At 34.9% G+C, this 24,420-nt stretch overlaps 2 protein-coding genes across 7 annotated transcripts in view; one reads left to right on the top strand and one right to left on the bottom strand.

Annotated features, from left to right (window-relative positions):
• LOC127872882 (arf-GAP with SH3 domain, ANK repeat and PH domain-containing protein 1-like) overlaps positions 1–16,593 on the bottom strand; it is a 78,130-nt gene extending 61,537 nt beyond the window's left edge. For 4 of the 5 annotated variants that reach the window (XR_008045825.1, XM_052416347.1, XM_052416350.1 and 1 more), the window contains exons 1-7: positions 16,346–16,593; positions 9,976–10,048; positions 9,353–9,433; positions 6,271–6,332; positions 3,124–3,248; positions 2,632–2,761; positions 950–1,035 (exon numbers count right to left, since the gene is read on the bottom strand). Coding sequence is in view for 4 of the 5 variants with exons in the window: in XM_052416347.1 (XP_052272307.1) it covers positions 950–1,035; positions 2,632–2,761; positions 3,124–3,248; positions 6,271–6,332; positions 9,353–9,433; positions 9,976–10,048; positions 16,346–16,471 (683 nt within the window). In the remaining variant the exon portion in view is untranslated. The remainder of the gene's footprint in view (positions 1–949; positions 1,036–2,631; positions 2,762–3,123; positions 3,249–6,270; positions 6,333–9,352; positions 9,434–9,975; positions 10,049–16,345) is intronic. The other variant, XM_052416349.1, reaches the window with a different exon arrangement.
• Positions 16,594–17,644: 1,051 nt separating this feature from the next.
• On the top strand, positions 17,645–24,008 carry LOC127874111 (C-type lectin domain family 4 member M-like). 2 transcript variants are annotated; one of them, XM_052418249.1, is made up of 6 exons: positions 17,645–17,812; positions 19,595–19,680; positions 20,960–21,050; positions 21,940–22,060; positions 23,459–23,545; positions 23,857–24,008. In XM_052418249.1, exons 1-6 carry the CDS (start codon positions 17,737–17,739, stop codon positions 23,876–23,878), a joined length of 483 nt encoding a protein of 160 aa, XP_052274209.1. In that variant the 5' UTR covers positions 17,645–17,736; the 3' UTR covers positions 23,879–24,008. The 2 variants fall into 2 exon arrangements, with proteins under 2 accessions (XP_052274209.1, XP_052274208.1); XM_052418248.1 differs by lacking the exons at positions 23,459–23,545; positions 23,857–24,008 and adding an exon at positions 22,156–22,366.
• The last annotated feature ends 412 nt before the right edge of the window (positions 24,009–24,420 follow it).

Here is a 24,420-nt window from a genome sequence, read left to right as displayed (position 1 = left end):
GTATCATTCAGGCACATGTTCTAACAAAATTTCTTGAAGAATTGCAAATAAATAAGATGCATGTATGAAAGTGTACACAAGGTTATTAATCATAATGCATGACCGACAGCAGAAAAAAGGCAATCACAGAAGCCATGAGTATGCTTGTATGAACTATGATCAAATGAGCGCAAAATATCTGCTGTCTTGTCACAATATTTTACCCTTTCCCACTCAGAAGCAAAGTGAAAATGGCTATGTGCAAACAGCATTAACTCGCAGGCTATTTACAGGGGTGTCATTTCCCAAATCTTAAATCCAGAAAATAAGGCCGGAAAAAAGGGCAGTGCTCCTCCCTCCCTTCGAGCCCTCACTAATTGTAATATTTTTTAGTCTTTCTAATTGTGATTTCAGGTGAATATTATCACGGCATGTGTATTTGTCATTCTATATTTGCTTATTAAGGACATCAAACATAAATTAAATCGGCAAAAAATTATGTTTCCAAAAACAACAATCGAACAAATGTAGTTTTTTTTTTACATGAAATGAAAGGTGCTTATCAAGAATGCCGAAAAAAACACATTTACCTAGCAAGTACGTCAATCAATATTTAATTTGGTTTAAATGTTGCTTTACAATATACTATTGTTCTGCTTTACTTTGATTATCGATTACTTAGAATATTTCATGATGGTGGAGTAGCAACGATTTATCATCAGTTACCGTTCATGTCCATGCCATCCACTAGCCAATCACAAACCGTTCATGTCCATGCCATCCACTAGCCAATCACAAATAAGTGAACAAACAACACCAGGCAAAATTGGAACTGAGAGCAAATTTCGTAAAAGCTTTAACAAATATATAAATTTTGTTCTCAATTGATCGCGCTTTTAGTGATGGGTTAAATGACCTGACACAAAATTTGATTCTTGTTAACACCCCTCTCCACAACATGGATACTTACAGTTTCACTGCTTTGTAATACTCGATGAAGTAATTGAGCAAATCGACGCCTTTCTTGGTTTTAATCTCATTAACTTTCATCAGGTACTGAAATTAATAAAAGACTTAATTTAAAGATTGTAAGACTAAATGTACGAGTATCACTGTTTGTATATGTATTTCTTTAAGCAGACCAGACATTTTGATGCAAAATTAGGTTAGCTCTGCAAACATAAATTTAAAGTGAATTGTTATGTGTTTTTTTCTAAAGAAACTGTACTTAAAATTAATTCCTATCCAATAATATAAGCAAACACCTGTGCCTTGTGCAAAGTAAATGCTCATTTACTATAATCTAAAGGGCAACTACATAACAGGGTAACAACATAATGTACAGTGCACAATCGTAACTGGAAGTATTTGCTAACTACTAAACAAACAGTGTACCAACCAAACATACAGTGCATGTCTTCAGCTGGAATTATTTGCTTACTTCATACTAAACAGTGTAACAACCAAATATACAGTGAAAATCTGTAGCAGGCAGTCTTTCCTAACAAACTACTTAACAGTGTAACAACCAAACGTACAGTACAAAACTGTAGCTGAAAGACGTTGCTAACTACATAACAGTGAAACAACCAAACATACAGTGTACACCAGTAGCTTGAAGTATTTTCTAACTACATAGCAAACAGTGTAACAACCAAACGTATAGTACACAACAGGCTTGGCAAAATTGGAAAAAATCTGCCGGTCATCCGGACAGGCATTTCAGAAAATGTGCCGGTCCGGTGAAAATTTAGACGGACAGAAAAAAACAACATAAAAACGACATTTGGATGATGATCATCCAACAAAATATGTCACAGGGCATCTAATTGGTCAAACTATATTTAACTGACCAATGATATCCATTTAGGCATTATAACAACGTAAATTAAAGTAAGAAGTTACATAAATAAAATTGCGGTTAACGAACACTTACTTGTACAAATGTAAAATGATAACATTTTTGGAGACCTATGACGAGTGCATGTTATAAAGACATCACTAAAACATTGTTTATATTTAATAAACAACCTTTTAAAAGCCATGCTTCATAAAGAAATTCATATTTAAATGTCCTTATCTACTCCAAAAATATGTCAAAGCTATCAAGATCTTTTTTGTTAGAACGCAGTTGCCGATTTTGCGACTGAGTTTGAAGTAGGTGTTGTGTAACCAGATGGCTTTGCTAATTGTACGTAACAAACTTATTGCAAACATCAAAACAATGAGCGATATCATTTTCATGATGTAGTAAGGGGTTTGCTCTTCAAATTTTCAACTTTGAAAAAAAATGGATTTGTTTGCATTCATCTCACATTTTGTCGGTCGCCAGGACCGACATTCTTGTTAAACCTGTCGAACCAAATGGAAATTTGCCGGTCAGGACCGGCTCACTGGCAATTTGGCCAAGCCTGCACAATTGTAGCTGGAAATATTTGCTAACAACTAAACAAACAGTGACCATCTGTAGCTGGAAGTACAGTGTAAGCACCAAACATACAGTGCACATCTGTAGCTGGAAACATTGCCTCAATATTACATAACACACAGTATGACTTTGTAAGTACAGTGTAAGAACCAAACGTATGGTGCACATCTGTAGCTGCAAATATTTGCTCACTACATAACAAACATTGTAACAACCAAACATACAGTGCACATCTGTAGTTGGAAGTATTTGCGCTCCTTTTCCATCTCCTCAGCCACCTCGCTGCCTGCCAGCTCCGTCCGATAACCACCAATGTCTGTTGCCTTCTTCTTTGCATCCTTCTCAAGTTTTGTGCTAATAAATAAAATAGAAACAATTAACACTTCTTTTGAAAAAGTATACTTTCGTAATATAATACAGTATTGAATAATATAGAGGTGATGTAGGCAACAGGTAATAAAATGTAAATATGTGGCCTCTATCGTGGTAACAAGATTTTTTTCAAAAATTTGACAGGGTAAATATAAATATTGTGTCTTATCTTCATAAAGATTGAGCCATTAAGGCCGAATATGTAAAGAAGTGTGTTTTTTTAAAGTGAGTCACTGCCATTTTTTCTGGAGGGCCACGGGAAAGGAAACAATAAATATGTTCATTCTGGCCCAGGATAAGAATCACCCCAGTCTGAAAGTCATGGTAATAGAATAGTGGCTCACAATTTAGAGTCGTAGTCCCTCGAGGCCTTGTCAAAGGGCCTCCTCAGCTCGCCCTTCACCTGCTTGATGTCCCCCTTCAGGAAGCACTCCAGGGGGTACTGGAGACTGTTGTACAGGGACTTGGACTGCAACAAGAACAAAGGACCTGGGCTATGGGAAATCAGGGCTGAAATCAGGGCTTAACCCGTGTGTGTAAAAATTGCTCCAAATTAGCCTGTTTTGGGCATTGACTTATAAGGGACAACACTTTCTGTTTTATGGTATTTTTCATTAAATAACAAGATGCGTTTGTGAAACACAGTGTCCCCCTATATGACGTTTGACCTTGTAGGATGACCTTGACCCTTCACCACTCAAAATGTGCACCTCCATGAGATACACATGCATTTCAAATATAAAATTGCTAGCTTCAATATCGCAGAAGTGACATTACATGAGCAATTTTGACCCATATATTTGACCTTGAAGGATGACCTTGACCTTTCACCACTAAAAATGTGCAGCTCCATGAGATACACATGCATGCCAAATATCAAGTTGCTATCTTCAATATTGCAAAAGTATTCATAAAATTAGCGATTTGGGCCACATATATTTGACCTCTGACCTTGAAGGATGACCTTGACCTTTCACCACTCAAAATGTGCAGCTCCATGAGATACACATGCATGCCAAATATCAAGTTGCTATCATCAATATTGCAAAAGTACTCATAAAATGAGCGATTTTGGCCACATATATTTGACATCTGACCTTGAAGGATGACCCTGACCTTTCACCACTCAAAATGTGCAGCTCCATAAGATAGACATGCATGCCAAATATCAAGTTGCTATCTTGAATATTGAAATACTGCAAAAGTGTACATTAAATGAGCGATTTTGACCCATATATTTGACCTTTGACCTTAAAGGATGACCTTGACTTTTCACCACTCAAAATGTGCAGCTCCATGAGATACATATGCATGCCAAATATCAAGTTGCTATCTTCAATATTGCAAAAGTTATTGCAAATGTTAAAGTTGGCGCAAACCAACCAACCAACCAACAGACCAACCAACCAACAGACAGGGCAAAAACAATATGTCCCCCACTACTATAGTGGGGGACATAAAAACTCTGCTTAGCAAAAATCCAGTAATCTGGGACGAAACTTTAAGCAAATGTATTAGGCTCTGTTTTCCAAGAGCGTCGACTCAATGTTTTAGCAGCCGTCTTAGAAAGGCAAAATTGAAAGCTTTTTGATGAATATATTTCATTTGAGGTTTTGCTGACCAACTGAGAGTAATTGATGCAAGCCTATTGGGTTGCACCAAATTGATGAAGGATACAGCCTTGTTTTTCTCCACTTGGGAAAAGTATCAGTTGGGATCAATTTGGGATAAATAAGCACGACAAACCCAGAAACTGGGAAATTTCACATCCCCAAATCTTCAAAGTGTGCATTGTGAGTATTTTTGATTGCTTGGTACTTAATTGCATAAACTTACTTAAATATTTTTTCACAAGCCATTTTAGAGTTTTCAGTTTAAATTCTCATTTAGGACGGACACTCTTCATCATAGACATGTTATTGTTAAACAGCGATTGTCCTCCTTCTTTATAAAGTACCGGTAAATGGTACTTTCCCAAACGAGCGAAAATTCCCAAAATTCCCAATCGGCATCAGAAAAAATACCAATAGGCGTCCGAGTTTTTTCTCAAAACGACCGAAACTTTCGTTACAAATCCCAACTTTCGGCGAGCGAACAAAGAAAATCGTATAGTTGTGTGTAACCACGCGCTCGATTAATTTTAATATTCAGCGCGTGCAATCAATAGAGTCGTTACTGTTTCCGGTTCTTTTGTCAGGCAGCCAGCGTACTGTTTTACGTCGGTTTGTAACCTTGCCTCTGTGGAAAGGGTGTTCAGTCTAATGAACAATCTTTGCACAAACAATCGGACCTGTCTATCACACGACACATTGACAGCACTAATGATGCTGTGCAGAGAGGGATGCCAGCAACTGATAGATGATCAAACATCAAATATTGTTGAAATTTTCAAAAAAATGAAAGACAGAGACATTGCTTTACAAGAGATTAAAACAACTTGTTATTGATTGTGTGTGTTCTTTATAATATTTTGTCATTTATATCAACTTTATTACTTAATGGTCATTAAGGCATGCCTGCAAATGATTATTTTAATGGGTATGTTCAATTAAGTATGAACTGTATGATGTATTCAATAAGACCCAAACTTCACGACGCGATTTTCCCAATTTAAGGATTTCACGACTCGATTTTTCCCAATTTTGAGGTTTTCACAACTCAATTTTTCCCAATTGGACCGGTACGGGTACTTTTCCCAATTGGACAAGGAAAATCGCTGTTAAATAAACTGAAATCCTAACTGATGCACTTCTAGGGTCTTATTTGTTACAGACACTTTTTATCTGAGACATTTGATTGGACAGACACTCTTCATCAAAGACATTTGATTGGAAGGGCACTCTTCATCTGAGACATTTGATTGGAAGGACATTCTTCATCATAGACATTTGATTGGATGGTCACTCTTCATCTGAGACATTTGATTGGACGGACACTCTTCATTATAGACATGTTATTGTTCAATAACCGAGATCCTGACTGATGTTTGACACAGACACTGGTTGGTCATCATCAACATTTTTATATATATTAAAGCAAAACTTTGTCGAAAGCCCTAGGTTGCTAACCTGAGACCGGAAGGAACTGAACTGTTAAGATCATCTGTTGTGTTGTTTCAAGAACCATTTCTAAACATGGCCCTATGTAATCAGAACAAATACTTTTCATGATGATTAAACAAAAAATGTGACCTCTAATAAAGTCTTCACAAGATTTTTCTTTTTTTCTACTACTGTTCAGACCAAGTTTCATGTTGATTGGGCAATGAATATGGTCTCTGGAGTGTGCAAAATATTTTTTATTAATTTGACTCATTCATCTTATTCTAGTTTTTGGCCCTAAGTGTTTACAAGGTAAATGTTGAAAGCATATGACGGGCGAAAGACCAAAGGTGATCACTAAAACTCACCATGTGCACATTGCCTTCTGGTAAGTTACAAATATATAACGAGTCAAACTGTGATTGCCCAAGTTCCTTTTTTCGCACTCACCATGTCTTCTATAAGAGTTCCCAGAGTTTTTGTGAACTGTGCAAACTGGTGAAGTGCGTCATCTGGAAAACAAGGAAGTTTGTAAACAAATATACAGGGCTCGGCCGTGAGGGCGACGTGGGCGACATCTTCGCCCGGGACATAATAATGTCGCCCTTAAATTACATGAAGGAGAAGTTGACTTCGCCTTCTTTTTTTTTACAACAGCGAAGTTTTTTTTTCTCAACTTTTTCATCTAAAAATTCTCTATTTTCACATGTCATAAAGTCATCGATGACGCTTGTTATGTAATCAGTTTATTATCACAGCAAAAGATCGACTGCTGTGAAAGCTTATCCAGGCAACTAGCATACATGGGCATTCACTCCAAACAATAACGGTTTATATCAAAAGATCATAGCGAGTTTCATTTCGCCGACAGTTTGTATAGTTCTCTGTTCTGCAAGCCCAATTAGTACACGCCTTGCAGGCGGAGTTAAGCGGTACATTAAGATCGATAGTTACCAATGAGAACGCGCGCATTGTATATACATATGCAATAGTTTACCTGAGCGATGAAATGACGTCGTTATAGACATGTATTTACGCTCAAAAAAGTTTACACGCGCAACACATTCCCAACAGTAAATATGAATACGATTTATTCTAATATGTTCTACTGTTTACTTGTTTTGTGTTTCAAAACTCTTTAACACTAATTATCCAGTCGATGTGCATTTTATTTTGTCAGACATTAATTCATAACCATATAAACGAAAACTAACAACCTACCCGTGCAAACTGTAGTGCTAATTTCCATAATTTTATCTACCGTATCCATACGTAAACGACTTTTTTTATATCCCGCAACCTCTTTGCGCGTGATGTAAGTTGTCTAATGATTACGTGATAATTGATTGACCATTCGATAATTACATGTTTTTGACAGACGGCATGGTTAAAGAAAGTCGGAAAAAATATTAAAGAAAAACAAAATTGATCAAAGGTCTATTAATTATGTAGATCCACTACTGTAAAAGTCCAGCGAGTTTTGTCAGTTTGTTAATCCACCGATAATTACGAGTAACACCCATCTTATATAAACTGGAATCACAGTTCATTTTTATACTAACAAGTCCTAATACCGGTACTACACAATAGACACTGAGAAAACACATTTCCTCGATTAGATATAAATTATCCGAGTAGAATAAAATTGCTACGTCATGACTCATGACCTACGACATTGCACATGGCAGATGTATTGTAACATTAAACCCGCGTTCAATTCAAAGCTGGCGATTCAATTTACAAGTAGACTAATGGTGATTCAATAATGGAGAAAGCATTAACTGGATTTAACAAACATGTACGTGTAATAAGGTTTGTTAAACCAGATAAAAACAAGGACAATTTGGTTTAGTAAATGAAACAGGTAAGGCATTTTCAAGTGTACATATTTCGGATATGTATACAATTCGGATAAACAGTAATAGATATACTATATGCAATCTATAGGTCTTTGGTCCCATGCATTAAGATTGTGTTTTGTTAAGACTCGTTTTTACATGTACCACAATTTGGTGATTTCATGACGCGAAGAATTCCCAATGGCATTGGTACCGGACCTGTTCCCAATTGGGTGAAAAAATCACTGACTAATTATCATGTATTGATACATTATGATGTAAATAGGGTTTGGATTGTCATTGCATTATTAAAGTACTGTTTATTTTTATGATGCACATGGAAATCACAAGTTTTATTTGTATGAATTGATTTGTGTGAGTTAATATGTAAGGATTTATTGAATTTGAAAATAGTATTTGTTTGTCATTGATGATGATACTAAGGCTTGGTATAATGAGGGGTATAAAACAAGCGAAGATTTTATTAAACGCCGAACAGAAATCACTTCTCCTTCTAGTGGCCTCATTTCTCCCTTATTTCAGCTCAGGGAGAAGTCACTTCTCCCTCAAGTTTGAACCTAGGCTGAGCCCTGATATAACAATATTTTCTAGTGCCACTGTGCGTCATGAATAGCATTCAAGTACCATGCTACAAGGAACTAAATTTTAAATCATTTTTCATGTGAAATTGAAAGTTTTACTAACTTTAAATTTTCAAACATATTAAGATGAAATCATTTCCCAAACTTGGTTGTGAATGCAATTTTCTTATTTTATTTGCATGTTTACGGAGCACAAAAAACTATTTTGTTTCATTCTTTGGTTTTGCTACTTGACAATTCAGAATTACACCATTTCACAGTGTTCATGTTTTACTTCTTTTGGTAGCATATTACCAAAACTATTGTTAAGAAATGCCTGATCTTAAACCATATATCCATATCTAAATGGATTTTGGTGTTGAATCTCAACATAAATGAGGTCCCTCCATGTCTATGCTGCAATTCGTGAGACCTCACAGTTTGTATACCAGCACCCTTGTTGTATTTGCTTACATTACGTTACTAACATTGTTGCAACTCATGCATATCAGGAGAAAAGGGGAATTAGCTAGTTTTGATCTGTATTGCAAGCATTAGCTAGTTTTGATCTGTATTGCAAGTATTAGCTAGTTTTGATCTGTATTGCAAGTATTAGCTAGTTTTGATCTGTATTTCAAGTATTAGCTAGTTTTGATATGTATTGCAAGTATTAGCTAGTTTTGATCTGTATTGCAAGTATTAGCTAGTTTTGATCTGTATTGCAAGTATTAGCTAGTTTTGATCTGTATTGCAAGTATAAGCTAGTTTTGATTTGTATTGCAAGTATTAGCTAGTTTTGATCTGTATTGCAAGTATTAGCTAGTTTTGATCTGTATTGCAAGTATTAGCTAGTTTTGATCTGTATTGCAAGTATTAGCTAGTTTTGATCTGTATTGCAAGTACTAATTAGTTTTGATCTGTATTGCAAGTATTAGCTAGTTTTGATCTGTATTGCAAGTATTAGCTAGTTTTGATCTGTATTGCAAGTATTAGCTAGTTTTGATCTGTATTGCAAGTATTAGCTAGTTTTGATCTGTATTGCAAGTATTAGCTAGTTTTGATCTGTATTGCAAGTATTAGCTAGTTTTGATCTGTATTGCAAGCATTACTTACTTATCTGCTTATGAGAATTGTTCGTGCTGTTTGCAAGTCTCTCTAGGTTCTCAGCTATATCACTCTCATTCTGTGCATATTCTGAAATTTCAAATACATGTGACCACGTTTTCAATTTAAAATGCACATCCTGCTAACCTATACTAACTAATACATGTATCAAAACTATGTTGTAAATCATTGACAATCATTTATTGTATGCAAGCAGACTTTAATTTGTAAGTACAACAAATGCAATTATGTTTCACTGATTATTACGAATGTACATGAATTATATGTATCATGCAAAGCTGAGTTAGGTTTACAACAAAAGAGTGAAGTAAAAAACAACATAGACACACTTTTTCACATATAAGTTTAATTTAGTACCAACAATTTGCTATGAAGTCTAACTTCTCAGAAAAACCAACATGTTAGGAAGACAAGCAATGTTTTGATTAAAAACAAAAGAACAAAAAATGCACACATGTTAATGTAAAAGAAATCATTTTTTTAAATGCACATATTATTATTTATAAATAAGTTGTATAAATAAATCCTAAGGTGGTAAATAGTACTCAATCCCAATAATTCATCCCAAGTTGGTAATATACACATCTAATTTGTTCGAATGTGTTACTTACTGCTTGTTGAATTGTAGAGAGCTCTCACTGACTTCTTTAATTTTGTTAACTCGCTTCTGTCTGCATCTAAATCCTAAATGAAATTTGCAAGCTTTTGAAAGGTCAAAGATTATTGTAAATATAAGTATACATAATTTATTTCTGCATTTTAAAAAGGTATGTTTACAGTTCCAATTTCTAAAATAAGAGGTCCCATAACTATCTAAACAAGAGCACGGCATAACGGGTGCCACACTCGGCTGCAAAAGCTTGTCAGATTTTTTTTTTAGAGGTCACAGTGACCTTGACCTTTGACCTAGTGACCCAACAAGAGATGTGTTTGTCAGAAACACAATGCCCCCTACTGCACCGCATTGAAATAACATTTCTATTTATCATTTGGCAGGTATAGAAATCATCTCCCTTAAGGTTAGGGAGGGGGGGGGGGGGGGGGGGGGGAACGGTCTCATTAAAAAAGAAAATCAATCATTTGGGTTATATATAATCAAAATAATAAATCTGTACAGTAACTGTGAAAAGAACTTCAATTTTTGATAAGGAAATAATATAATATGAGATTTATATTTATATAAATTACTTCCCTTGAAAATAATTGTCTGTAACAAATCTCTATTTTTAGTAGCAAATAATTAAAAGCCACTACTGTGACTGTAGATTCACCACTCAACATGTACAGCTCCATGAGATACACATGCATGCCAAATATATAAAGTGGCTATGTTCAATATTGAATAAATTTTCTCCCTTTTTAAAGCTTATTACTTCCCTTATATCTGTATTTTTTACCATAGACCTTAAAGGATGACCTTGACCTTTTACCACAATGTGTTTGTCAGAAACACAATGCTGCCTACTGCGCCGCTTTGATTTATTTAAGAAAAATATATATGTGGCAGGTCAGATAACTATGTCCATTTAAAGCTTATTACTTCCCTTGACTTTGTTTTTTCGACCCTAGACCTTGAAGGATGATGTTCACCTTGAAATTTTACCACTCAAAATGTACAGCTCTATGAGATAGACATGCATGCCAAATATCAAGGTGCTATCTTCAATATTTAAAAAGTTATGGCCAATGTAAAGGTTTTAGCATGATGCCTATGGCGGACGACGAGCTGGCTTAATATATGACAATCTCCGAAAACAGCCTCGCTAAAAATCATGCGAAACATCCTAGTTCAGTGGGAACCTACTCTGCAAATTTGTGTTTGTTCATTTGTTTCATTGGTCAGGTTGGATATTTCTTGTTTTCAACAATACATGTATTTCAGTTGTACTACCGCAGTCAGTTACCTACTCACAGTTTCCTTGTTTAGTTTGTTAACCATTAATAAGTGCACATACTTATGCCAGTAACTGACAACTGAATCAGCGTAAGGGGGAGATGGACTGTAGAAAAGATTTCATGACCTATCATGAGCCGTAATTAAATATAGAAGTGCAACTCAGTACATGTATTATTTCAGAATTTAAGAAATTAGATTGAAATTAATGCACACAATGAGAAAGTGTTGACCCATTTATAATATAGAAAAAATAAGTCAATTTACGAATAATAATTTAAATTTAAGTCACTCATTGATTGGTCGTTATAATCAAATATGAACAGTGTGCAATGATCGCACATCGCGTCACTTGATTTATGCATGTTCAATGGGAATTATCCTATCTAACAATTCACTTCGCATATGCGCTTGTGTAAAATGGTGATCCATTTCAGTGATTTAGTGTTAACTAAAATATTCATTGAAATAAAATTGGGACATCCAACTTTATCATCTGAGATGTCCACAATTTAAGTCTTGAAAGTCAGGACTTCCAACTTTTGAAAGCTAGTGAAATCACAATTGTTCGCATCTTCAGTGCCTTGAAGCCAAACTTTTTTACCACACGTTAATAATTATGTAACTGATTATCACATTTCACGCTGAAACAATTCTGACTTTCACAATAAACAGGGGTGTCACTGGGTCAAAAAATTTGTCGCCACTTTTGAAAATTTTCGCAACATTAGCAATCGCCAGCGAAACTCCTGAATAAGGGATTATATATCAATACATAGTTTTCAGATGTTGATTATTGTTTCATTGACAGTTGAGTCTACTGGAGAAAATCTGGTTTAGTTAGAGGCAGGTATTCCTACTGAGGCTCAGATTTCAGATTAAGACAGTGAAAGCTGATACCCTCAAGCACAGCTTCAATTTAAACTTTAAAGAGTGTTATTACTGTTAAGGTTAATGAAATCATTGTTTACAGGAAATAACTCACCACTTTGAAGTTAATATGCAACTTATTATTTCTATAACTTAGTTTTATAAAGTTTTCAGCATAATTAATAAATTTCCCATTTTTTATGAATTTTTTTCCTAATTTCACAGGTACTGGTACCATTCCCAAAGTGATGGGGAAAAACGATGTTTATTGAAATCTCCAGATAATGGCACAAATGACTTTGTTAAAATAAACATTCCATTAAAAATAACTAAAGAGTTTAGTTATTACTACATGTAAATGCACTAGTGCTCCAGCTAGGCCTAAATTGAAGGGAGCTCCGCCCTGCCCTCCCGAAGCCCCACACTGCCCTTCCATTAGGCCAAACAAAAAAATAGTCTTGGTTCAGGGAACATGGCCAGAAAAATGTAGGAGGGACTGGGTAGGTAGGATTTTTTGTGGTTTTTTAACCAGTCGACTGATTTCAGGGTGAAAAAGGGTCAGTTAATGCACCCATGATTGCTTTAACACTGGGTCCTGAGTATGTATAAAAACCGCGAAAATGATCGCAAAGTTAACAGTATTAATTAAGTAGTGTAAGGCGGAATTTGGAAGTCACTCTCGAACTTCAGAAAAGTCACAGATGGATAAAAGAGAGATTTGTGCATTGTGCTAAAAATATATTTTTATTTTCTGTAGTTGAACTAAATCACTTTCTTTTTGGCCTTACCCCCTCTTGCCCTTTTATTATAAAAAAAATAAAATGTTTTTTTATAAAGACATTTTTTAATTTATAAATCTCTAATAACATTGTAATTCATTTATTCCTCATTGCAAGATGCCTGTACCACGTGACTTTTTCGGCTATGTGTGGCACAATTGGATATCAACAAAACATCGCTTCAGGTAACGTTTTTGATAATTTCTTCATTAATTCAAAACCATTTACAAAAACACAAAGACGAGAGCCCGGTCATTGTCAAAATACACAAACACACGAAGTGAAATGCTATGTGTGGTATATTTTTTATTCAATCAACAAAAACATCACAGGTTTGAAAAATTGCAAACAAACAATGTATGTAGCTCCAGTGCTCCAGCTAGGCCTAAATCGAAGGGCGCCGCGCCCTGCCCTCCCGAACCTCCGCCCTGCCCCCCCGAACCTCCGCCCTGCCCCCCCCCCCCCACTCCAAAAAAAAAAAAAAAAAAAAAATTTTTTTTTTTTTTTTTACATATGATAATTCATAAATCTCTTATTACATTGTAATTAGTTTAATCCTCATTGTAGACATTATATTTGAATGGTTTAATAATAATGGGAATAATACAATTATTTATAACATATAAATTAACATGCAATAGAAAGCATTCCAGAAACACCTACGCGCTCGAACGTGCCCTTTTCACAAAATACTGCGCGTCGAAAGTGCCCTTTTCACAAAATACTGCGCGTCGAAAGTGCCCTTTTGACAAAAAAGCCACCCTGCCCTTTTCAAATTCTAGCTGGAGCACTGAGCTCACTAGCTTCTCTATGAAGAATTACAATGTCCACTCTATTTTATAAACCTTCGAAAGTATTATAATGAACGTTTTTGTTGATTGAATAAAAAATATACCACACATAGCATTTCACTTTGAAAGTTTTCAAACACGCGGTTGAACTTTTTGGACAAAATACTTAATAAATTTTGTGCAAACTTAACAAAGTTGTGTATTTTGACAATGACCGGGCACTCGTCTATGTTTTTTGACAAAATAGCCCCTGTGTTGTAACCGTTTTTTCTTGTCCTCAGTTTCTTTAGGCTCATTATTCGATCGAAAAGTTTTCGTACTCATAGCGTTTTTTTCCTGCATTTACAAAAAATATAGTCTTTACACTTTTCCCCCTCACAATGTAAGTAATTTAACATCTGTTTTGTTGAAATATGATCTCGTTATGACTTTGTTGGTATAGAAATGTCTTAAGTAACCTGTATAAGTAAATGTTTTAGCCAATAATGTTTCATACCCGGATTTCGTACCCATCGTTCCGCTCCTTTATTTTCATAATATGATGCATTACTTATTGTATCGTTTAGAATTAATAATAAGGTTTTAATGTACTCATTGTTTTCGCTACTTTATTTTCATAATATGATGCATATCTTCACCATCATTGTACCATTTAGAATTAATAATAAGGTTTAAATGTATTTCTTTTCTCTTTGTATATTTTCAGCTTTTTACCACACAACATTCAATATACAGACTACAGTTGAATAAAGGGTTAACTGAACTGCACTTGTATTTACTTTTGCCCTTTTCAAATCAAAGCTGGATGATGCGCTATTATTTAAGATAAATGCACACTCTTTTCCCCTTTATAACTCAGAAAGGAAATTCATTTCTGCGTTGAATAAGATTAAGTTCATGGAAATTGCTGCACAATTTATGAAGTTATTGCTGTTCAAAGCGATTCACCCTGTTTCGAGTGATTTTAAATTAAATACCATGTTATGTATTTATTTGATAGTGAACCTTTTTTTAGAGAAGTTGATTTTTGTTATAATTCTATTATTCTTCATTCAAACTGATGTTTTTACTAATTAATATCATATTCCAGGGCCCTCATTCTATCAAATCTGCCGCCGAATTTTGGCGGCAGTCCCCCACCTGAAAAGTATACTTTTTTCCCCTTTTTGGGGGAAAAATTCCCCCTAAAAAAAAATAGAATTTTTTTTAATAGAAAGATGTGTCTCATGATTATTAAATCTCAATTCTACTTCAAATTTATCTTTTTAAACATACTAAAATATGAATAATGCAATGAATATAGTGCATATATACATGTACAAATGTAATAATGAGACCCTCCTAAGGGCTGCGGACCCCTTCCCCCTAAGTAGTGTGAGGGCGCTGTATTCAAAGCCATAGGGACCGTTAAGTAAAAATATTCTATTATACTACATATATATACAAGGGATACAACTGTGAAAATTCCTGCACACCTTCATGGTGTAAACAATAGCGAAAAATTTGCTTCCAAACGCAAAAAATACACCAATTAAACTGTATTACAACAGCCAAGACATTTATCTTTCAGAAAATAATACACTTGGCAATAAAGTACAAGCTTTTCATTGAACTAGGAGAGAAAGTTTCATTCAAAATGCTCAAAAATCCTTACTTGGACACAGGTGTGCACAGCTGAAACCTGAGAATTCTAGAAGTAATTTTCGTATTCCTTTGTTATAAAGCTCTTTTGCTGGTACATATTCCTTGGATAGTTTTTTTTCATAGTAAAATAGAACATAATTACTATTTAGTGAGCATATTTTGCTAGAAATTCATATCAATCTGCTCCAATTTCACAATGACAATGTTTTACTTTCATTTTGGATAGTTCACATGTATTTCTAACATGCGATTTGATTGGTTGAAATTCCACTGCAGTAATAAATACAGCCATTCACGTTCCAGGTAACATTACCTGACAAATTGCATACAAATCCTTGAAGATAGTAAAAATGTAAACAAATTTAATATTTACTGTGTTATACATATATGCAGTTACATGCAATTATGGAAGGTGTCTACTTTGATTAATAAAGTGTCTATGGATAATAAAACAAGGTAAAATTTGCTCAACTTCTCTGTAATTATTAAATTATGAAACAAAATGTGTCAAAGTGGGTGTGCACACCTGTGTTGCATTTCGAAAATTTTACCGTTTTTCATGACACTTTCGTTTCAAACACAACTATGAACACTTTTACTGCTATTAACATAGTTATTATCTGATAGATAAATGTCTGAGCTGTTGTTATACAGTTTTTTTGGAGTAATTATTGCTTTTAGAAGCGATTTTTTTGCTATTGTTCAGACCATGATGTTGTGCAGGAAATTTGACAGTTGTATCCCTTGTATATATGTATATAGTATAATAGAGTATTTTTTACCTAACTATCCCTGTGTTCAAAGCCACACGCTAACCGCCTGTGACCTCTTATGATATCATATACCTCTTATATTCCTTACCTACTATTAAATGGCACAATATCTGAACACAACAGTGTAGATGCTGTTAACTAAAAAACCTACTCTTTATCATTCAATTTTACAAAAGGAACAAACGCAGTTCGATTATTCTTAAGCATGAAAACAATCAAATGCAACTAACTTCCTCAATTTTGGTGACAGCCGATTTGCAGCATGACATATTCTTGTCGAACGTTGAAGTTGTTGGGGAGTTGTAGTCCTCCAATGTTTGGTCGATAAATTCTGCAACGGTTATCGACCCCGACATGATTGCAGATTCGTGGAGACTCGCAAAATGCAAGAAAATCTACATTTCAACTTTGTTTTCCGCAATCTCCGGAAATGAAATATTGTTATTAATTATCGCCATAAAGAGAAAAATATGAGCTTAGGAAAATATTACCCTAGCGCTTAAGGTTACACTTCACCATAGTGTATCGTATTTGTGTTTCTCTACATAGCTCATGCTTGTTGAAATTAACGCATGACATAACGTGTATCGTATCAAAAATATGGTAAACCCAAATATCAAGGTCTTACACTCAAAAGTAATATCAAATGGCATAAACATATTAATTCAATTACAAAAATGCAAACCAGACATCAGCATTTCTTCCCCGCAACCTCAAAATTAACTCACCATAGTGAAATATCATGCTTTAAAAGCAATAGTCATGCCTAAATTAGAATACTCTTCCACAATCTGGGACACACATCCGAAAGTTTAGAAAAAAATCAACTGGAAAAAGTCCAAAGACGCGCAACCATATTCGTAACAAACAGATATCACAATGCAAGCTCAGTAACTAATATGATAGATTGACACCCTCTATATATATTGGATCACACTTGAAACACACAGAACAAAATTCCACCATCATTTTTCAAGATAATTCTCTGTTTCCCACACCCAAGACCGACTCAGCAGTATCCAATGTATCACAATATACACGAGGCAGCGCAAGTGGAAGTGTTCAAAACCCTTACTCCTGTGTCTGGCGTTGCCACACCCTATCCGCCTGTAGACACGTAAATCATTTGAGACTAAATTAACACCCAACTTACAGTTCACATCCCTTACCCATTAGGCACCGCCACAAAATCTTACATCTAGAAGGAATGCTGTACCGGTAGAAGAAGAAAAAGAAGAAGAAGAAAAAGAAGAAGAAGAACGGAAGAAGAAGAAGGGGGAGGAGGAGGAGGAGGAGGAGAAGAAGAGATATTATGCTTAATCTTAGTGATATACAGTACTAACAGTTTTTGTAAAACGTACAAGGATTGTGTTTAAAAACAAATCAATAGTATATCTTATTTTGGCTAAAATATCACACATGTTGCTTTTTTTAATTTTCTGACTATTCCAGATGTTCTCTATAGTTGCTTTAACAATATCATTGCAAACGGAGCTGTCAATCATATATTGCTATCGGGGGTCAACATGGCGACGTAATCTTATCAGAGGGTGTGATTAAAACTGCCGACACTTTTAATTTAACATACATCACCACTATCTGCTGGACTAAAATAAACGCTATGTTGACAAGGAAAGCACTCGGACTCTTATTTCTCGCAGCTGCGTGCTTTTCTACGATACATATTGCCAGATCAGGTATTTATTTACACTCATTGGCGTCGCACTGAAGTGCGGCGACTAGTATGTAATACGTTTTTTTCGCTTATGGGAGGAAAAGTTATTTTACGGATCAATGTATATATTTTTGTTGTCAGAATATCTTGCATAATGGTGATTTTTTTTTTGTAAATTAGTGTAAATAAGTACTGCATATGTGCCTATAACATTTACTACAACATTTATTGCCAATAATGCAAAGCTAATTCTTTTAATTAATAATTGATCACAGGGACTGGGCAATAATAAAAGATCACAGGGACTGGGCATATACGCGAACCGGTGAAACTTTCTGGTTTTGTATAAAAACAAAACTTCTTTGTTCCACTATCCTAGCAACCGCCTACTTACTAATAAAGGCGCTATATAGCGCGAAGCGCGACACGTATTATTAATTGTAATAATGATAAAGGAAGCAGCCGCTTATCAATGAGGAGCACCATCACAGCACCCCAGTCTCATTACTATCAAGTCCTCCTACAGTTTTTTTAAGAACCACATATAGAAGGCCACAGGCCTGACCTGTATCTCGCCAGTGGTATGGACCCTTTGGTATGGACCTTTAACCCCGCTCACTATCCAGCATTTAAACTTCCAGGTTTACATTTCAACCAACTATTAATAGCTTGTTAATATCTTAGTTAGAAGATGATTTTTCAAGCGGTTCCGTAGTGTAGTGGTTACACGCTCGCTTCACATGTGAGAGGCCCAAAGTTCGAGACCAAGTAGAATCAAATTATTTTATTTGTGTTCTATGTTAACTTTTTGTTTTGATGTAGACATTTTAGTTTAAATAAATATGCTGTTTTATTGTAACCATTTTTTGTTTTTATTATGCTCATTAAATATATGTGTGAGAGGTTGGGAGGGGGGATTCGTAAACACATTAAAACTTTTACAGTGTTTTCATATCAATGAGTACTCAACCCCTATCGTAAATGAGCAACGTAAGAATAAGTTCAGAATCATCTCCCCTGAAGTTGAGAAAAATATGAAATTACGCTTACAAGATGAAGCAGATTTTTTTTAAACCTACACAGTTCTGTTCCATTAATGAAAACTGCACTCGGATGCCAGTAAAAAAAAATGGAAACCAATGTAAATAAATTGAACTGTGAAATTTTTGGGGGTTACAACACAAAATCATAGATAATGGTTATTTGGGGGTTAAAACACAACATCATAGATAATGGTTATTTGGGGGTTATAACACAAAATCATAGATAATGGTTATACCAGTATCTTTTTTCTATTTTGTTTAAAATAATCGGCCAATATATTAATATTTACAGTAGAAAAAATCGTTCCATGTAACTTCATTGAGTTCCTTTTACACTGAAAATCCCGACGCCCTTTGATGCTTTGCATCAATACTGAATTTGTATGTATCATGAATATTGCTGGGTCAAGTATAAGGTTGAGCGCTCTAAAACCGGTCTAAACCCACAGTGCTTTCAATTGACCGTTCCAAGGCGGTGACCCAAGCTTTATTCTACTATTTGTGTATGTTGTTTCGTATCGTCCTGTTCCGTACTGTTTTGGCCAATGGGTACTTTCCATAAATAAAGGACCACGAAATTGTATGTAATACAATGCAATACTGCTCCAACAGCCGAAACTTCACTTTTTAATGTTAAAGCACTTATTCAAGTTTCACACTTTAATAATTAAATCATTGTTTGTTGTAATTAAGAAAATAAAATAAAAATAGCCGAGAGAAATGAAGTGGACAGGAAAAACGTGTTTTACTACATATTTCAGCGACCCGATGCAATCACGGATGGATACCGCACGGCCAAAGCTGTTATCTGATAAGCCACGACCAGGAGCAATGGAATAATGCTGAGGTCTGATTAATATTAGGAATCACGATGTCCATTTCACTATTCGTATTAAATCAAACTTCGAATTAAAATAATCCCCTCGAGAAATGAAAAATGCAAACACTTACTCCTGTTACCTTGCTAGTTAGGGCGAATTCCGGTCTAAATTGTTTGATAAATCAAGTTGTTTTTTTTTTCAATGAACTTAATTATCGTTTTTAACAACGCAATTTCAAAACTAAAACAGTCCCGGTGCTGATAGCCATATAACACTATTCGTGCACTGCATACTTAAAGATATATTTTGGATCAGAAGTCAATTTTAAAGTAAAAAATGAAATCATAATTAGAATATGTGTTGCTTTTTTCAATCTCATGTATAGCGTCAAGATTTCTTATCATGCAATTGTGTTCGTACATAGTATTACATGTCCGACACAAGAACAATTCTTATTAGTGTTTCAATTACGCGTTTCTTGTAATTGTTAATCATTAAAACCGATGTAAACACTTTAGACCTTTTGCTTTTAATCTTTCAAGGCGGATACCCACGTTTAGTTAACCCATTTATGCCTAGCGTCTAGAAAAAAGGCATAGGCAAACAGCGTAGACCAATGTCGCAGTGCATGATGCGGCGTCCCATCAGGGTCTGCGCTGTTTGCTTAAAGGAATTTCTGTAAGAAATAGTCTATATATAGAAAAATATACTAGACATCCCTAATTTTGGAAATAAATTGATCCAATATTGAAGGATGGGAGAGTCCAATGGGCTTACATGGGTTTATGTTTGTGCGTTTATTATGTACGCGTGTGTGTTGCTTAGTGCGTGTGTTTTGTATCTAACTGTTTGGCAATTAGTTCCTTGCTAAAAATACTAACTGTTTGGCAATTAGTTCCTTGCTAAAAAATACTAACTGTTTGGCAATTAGTTCCTTGCTAAAAAATAAAGGACCGCATTGCATAATAAGGGTTTCCGCCAGCTGTTGCAATTGAAGTTTTACTGAATGTGTATTTGTAATTTGTACACTCGCCCTAATCATTTGTTCAATCCTGACATAAAGATGTGTGAAAGATATCACGAAAATGTGTAAACTCCTCAGTGGTCTGAAAAGTGCGCTGGTCTGTCATTGACGTACGACAATTATTACGGTCTTTGATGTTTAGTCATTCAATGCAAGTTTGTTTTCTTTCAGTGTCTGTGATTTTATAATTAACTGTATTTTATGTAATCGGTTTAATTATCTTCAGTCATTATGCGAGCTGTTTGGCGGATACCTTCTTGTCTGATTAATTTTTTTTTCAGTCCATATGCGAGTTGTTTGGCGGATACCTTGCGGAAATTCAAAATGCCGCAGAGTATAATTTTATCCAGTCACAAGTAAATACCACACAAAGTAAATATATATTTTCTCCAGTACCAAGTGAATACCTTTCAAAGTAATTACATACGTTATAAACTATTTGCAAGTGTATACATTGCAAAGAAAATACGTACGTCATATCCTTAATAATCATTGTGTACACACCGGTTTTTCTGCGACAATAACGTAGTGACGTCACCATCAATGTATAGAATGCTTAATAATAACTTAAACGGTTGCTTGCAAACACGTTTTAAATTGAGTAAGAGATAAATGTTAAGAGCTAAATTTTGAGCTTAATAATATTCAAATAGTACAGTCGTAAATACTGGTTAAGCAGGTGCTATCAGTTTTGTTTTTCTGCTTAAAGTAACATAAATACTCAAACTCAACGAATATTTCTCAAAATATTTCGTAAAATAAAGTTAACCCATAAAAACTAGTGTTCCTTAAAGCAATAGCCAACATTTCAACGTTAGATGATGTATGGTAACATAGATTGAAGGAGATATAAAGTGCTCTTTTTTACTTTTTTTGTGGCACAATATTTTTCATTTTAATTTCTTGTAACGATATATATTCATACACGAACACTTACATGGTACATGAACATGTGTTGAATATATTGTCCCACAAAAAGAGCATTTTGTATCTTGTGAAATCTATGTTACCAGACAACATCTAGCGTTGAAATTTTGGCTATTGCTATAAGGGACATTGATTTTTATTTGTTAACTTTATTGTTCGAATTAATGTACGAAATATTCGTTGATTTTGAGTTTTCATTGGCTTTTAAACAGTTTCAGACTGTCTAGGAAAATGGTGAGTATGGTACTGATGGCCGTGGTATGCCTGAATTACTGTTTAAACGGAGAGAACAGTGGTAAACAATAAACTAACATAAAATTATGTATAAACACAGAGAATTTCTGGGTGGGCGGTTCAGACATAGAGAATGAGGGCACGTGGATTTGGATGGCGTCAATGACACCGCTAAGTTACGCCAAATGGGAGGCCGGTGAGCCAAACAGTGACCACAACAGGTAAAGGCAAAGTTGACGACAAGTACATGTAGCATTTTCCTACACATTTACTCCAGTATTTTCAATATTGTCTTATTCCTACACATTTATTTCAGAGTTGTCAGAATCCCGTTGATTTTCAACAAAACTATTCCAGATACCCTAAGAAATTTACAAACCAAAGTATGTGTCCTTCTTCTGAAGCATGTTTCAGCATGTGAGCACACCTTATCTTCTGAACAAGTATTATCTTCTGAGCACGCATTATCTTCTGAGAACGCATTATCTTCTAAACACGTATTATCTTCTTAGCACACATAAGCTTCTGAGCACGCATTATCTTCTAAACACGTATTAACTTCTGAGCACGCATTATCTTCTGAGTACGCATTATCTTCTAAGCACGCAATTTCTTCTGGGAACGCATTATCTTCTGAAAACGTATTATCTTCTGAGCACGCATTATCTTCTCCGTACGCATTATCTTTTGAGCACGCATTATCCGAACACACATTATCTTCTGAGCAAGTATTATCTTCTGAGCACGCATTATCTTCTAAGTACATATACTCTTCTGAGAACGCATTATCTTCTGAGAAAACATTATATTCTGAGCACGCATTATCTTCTGAGAACGCATTTTCTTCTGAGAACGCATTATCTTCTGGGCACGTATTATCTTCTGAGAACGCATCCGAGCACGCATTATCTTCTGCGCACTATTTTCTGGACACTCATTATCTTCTTAGCACTTAATATCTTCTATGCAAGCATTATCTTTTGAGCACGCATTATCTTCTGGGCACGCATCATCTTCTGAAAACGCATTATCTTCTGGAAACGCATTATCTTCTGAGAACACATTATCTTCTGAGCACGCGTTATATTATGAGAACGCATTTTCTTCTGAGCTTTTATTATCTTCTAGCTTAGACACTGTTATCAGTGTTCAGGTCATAAGGTAAAGCATTTAAACAGTATACATGATAACACTAAAAAAGGCCCAATGTATGGCGTGTGGCTAATTGATATTAAAATACATCCGAACATGATTATTTGAATATTAATATCAATACTGTTTACAACAAACCCGTGAATAGTTCTGTATGGCGTGTGGCTAATTGATATTAAAATACATCCGAACATGATTATTTGAATATTAATATCAATACTGTTTACAACAAACCCATGAATAGTTTTGTGTCGTGATTTTAAACCGATCTGAACACCAGATGCTTTGCATTGACAGTTGACTCATATTTAGATCAAGTGCTTTGTTGTGGCATTGTGTTTTGTGGCGTATATGTTGACAACTGATCACTTGCACTGCATAAAGGATTTAGTATTGGTCATAAGAGTCCTCTCCTCATGGAGTGTAACTTTGTCCATATTGAAGTAATGTTTTGTGTGTTTTTTAAGCGACGAGAACTGCATAGATATTCGACCTGGAAAATTGGGCTGGAATGACGAGCGATGTTATCTCGTGCAAAATTACATCTGCGAAGGGTATAGCAAAGCTCTGTTTAAGACTTTTTAGTATAATGAGTAATTCCAGTAACATACTATGTGTTGATTTCGTTACGTATAAGAAGGCCTTTTTTACAATTTGGTGTGGTAAAAGCCAACTGCTAGAAGTTGTGTAAAATGTCACGTAAAATTCTATATACTGCCGTTCTGAAAATTTCGTACACATACAATTCAATTACATTATGTAGTCTGCGTGTTATGATTTTAATTGAACATTTCGATTCGTAGGGAGCGTATCTCATGTCTTATAGCTATTCAAATAAATACATGGTATGTTGTTTGTTTTCCAGGGAAGGCGTAGAAAGGCTGTAGAAGGCATACTCCAAAAAAATAAATATGTTAAATAACATAATCGTAACAAAAATATACAAATTAACTACTTTATTAGCTTCGAGTAATGGTTATTAGAAAACATTCAAATAAAATCACTCATGCAATCGAATATATCGTTCGTGTTTTTACTTATGATAATAAATCGAAATAAGAAATATCGTTGACTTCATTGATATTTCAATCGATATAGATGACATGACCCAGCGTTGAAGTGTTGATAGTAAATAAACATTTTCAGCACACAAAATGGAAATCTGCGAAAAGCCCCTTTTACATTAAACACTATATTGACTAACCAGAAGAATGAAAGGAACGATAACACATTATGAGTTTTAATCAGGACTGCTTTGAAGAGCTTGATGGTAACGAATACGTCACAATTCAGTATGAAATGTGGTAAAGCAACAGTTCCGATCAAATTAGTCATACCAAATATAGATGTCTTAGTTACGCCATATCATCCATTACATACACTGATATCATTCAACGTACGTATTCAATAAGTGCGGTTGAGTAACGCC

This window comes from Dreissena polymorpha, chromosome 3 (assembly GCF_020536995.1).
Source record: "Dreissena polymorpha isolate Duluth1 chromosome 3, UMN_Dpol_1.0, whole genome shotgun sequence".
NCBI classification, from domain to species: domain Eukaryota; kingdom Metazoa; phylum Mollusca; class Bivalvia; order Myida; family Dreissenidae; genus Dreissena; species Dreissena polymorpha.
The sequence above is the reverse complement of the archived record's forward strand: the minus strand, read 5'-3'. Positions and strand labels throughout refer to the sequence as shown.

Coding starts and splice junctions, on each gene's coding strand:
- LOC127874111 (XM_052418248.1), top strand. CDS start 17,737: ATGTTGACAAGGAAAGCACTCGGACTCTTATTTCTCGCAGCTGCGTGC. Junction 19,681..20,959: donor AGCAATGGAATAATGCTGAG/GTCTGATTAATA, acceptor TTTTTTTTTCAG/TCCATATGCGAGTTGTTTGG. Junction 21,051..21,939: donor ACAAGTAAATACCACACAAA/GTAAATATATAT, acceptor GTATAAACACAG/AGAATTTCTGGGTGGGCGGT.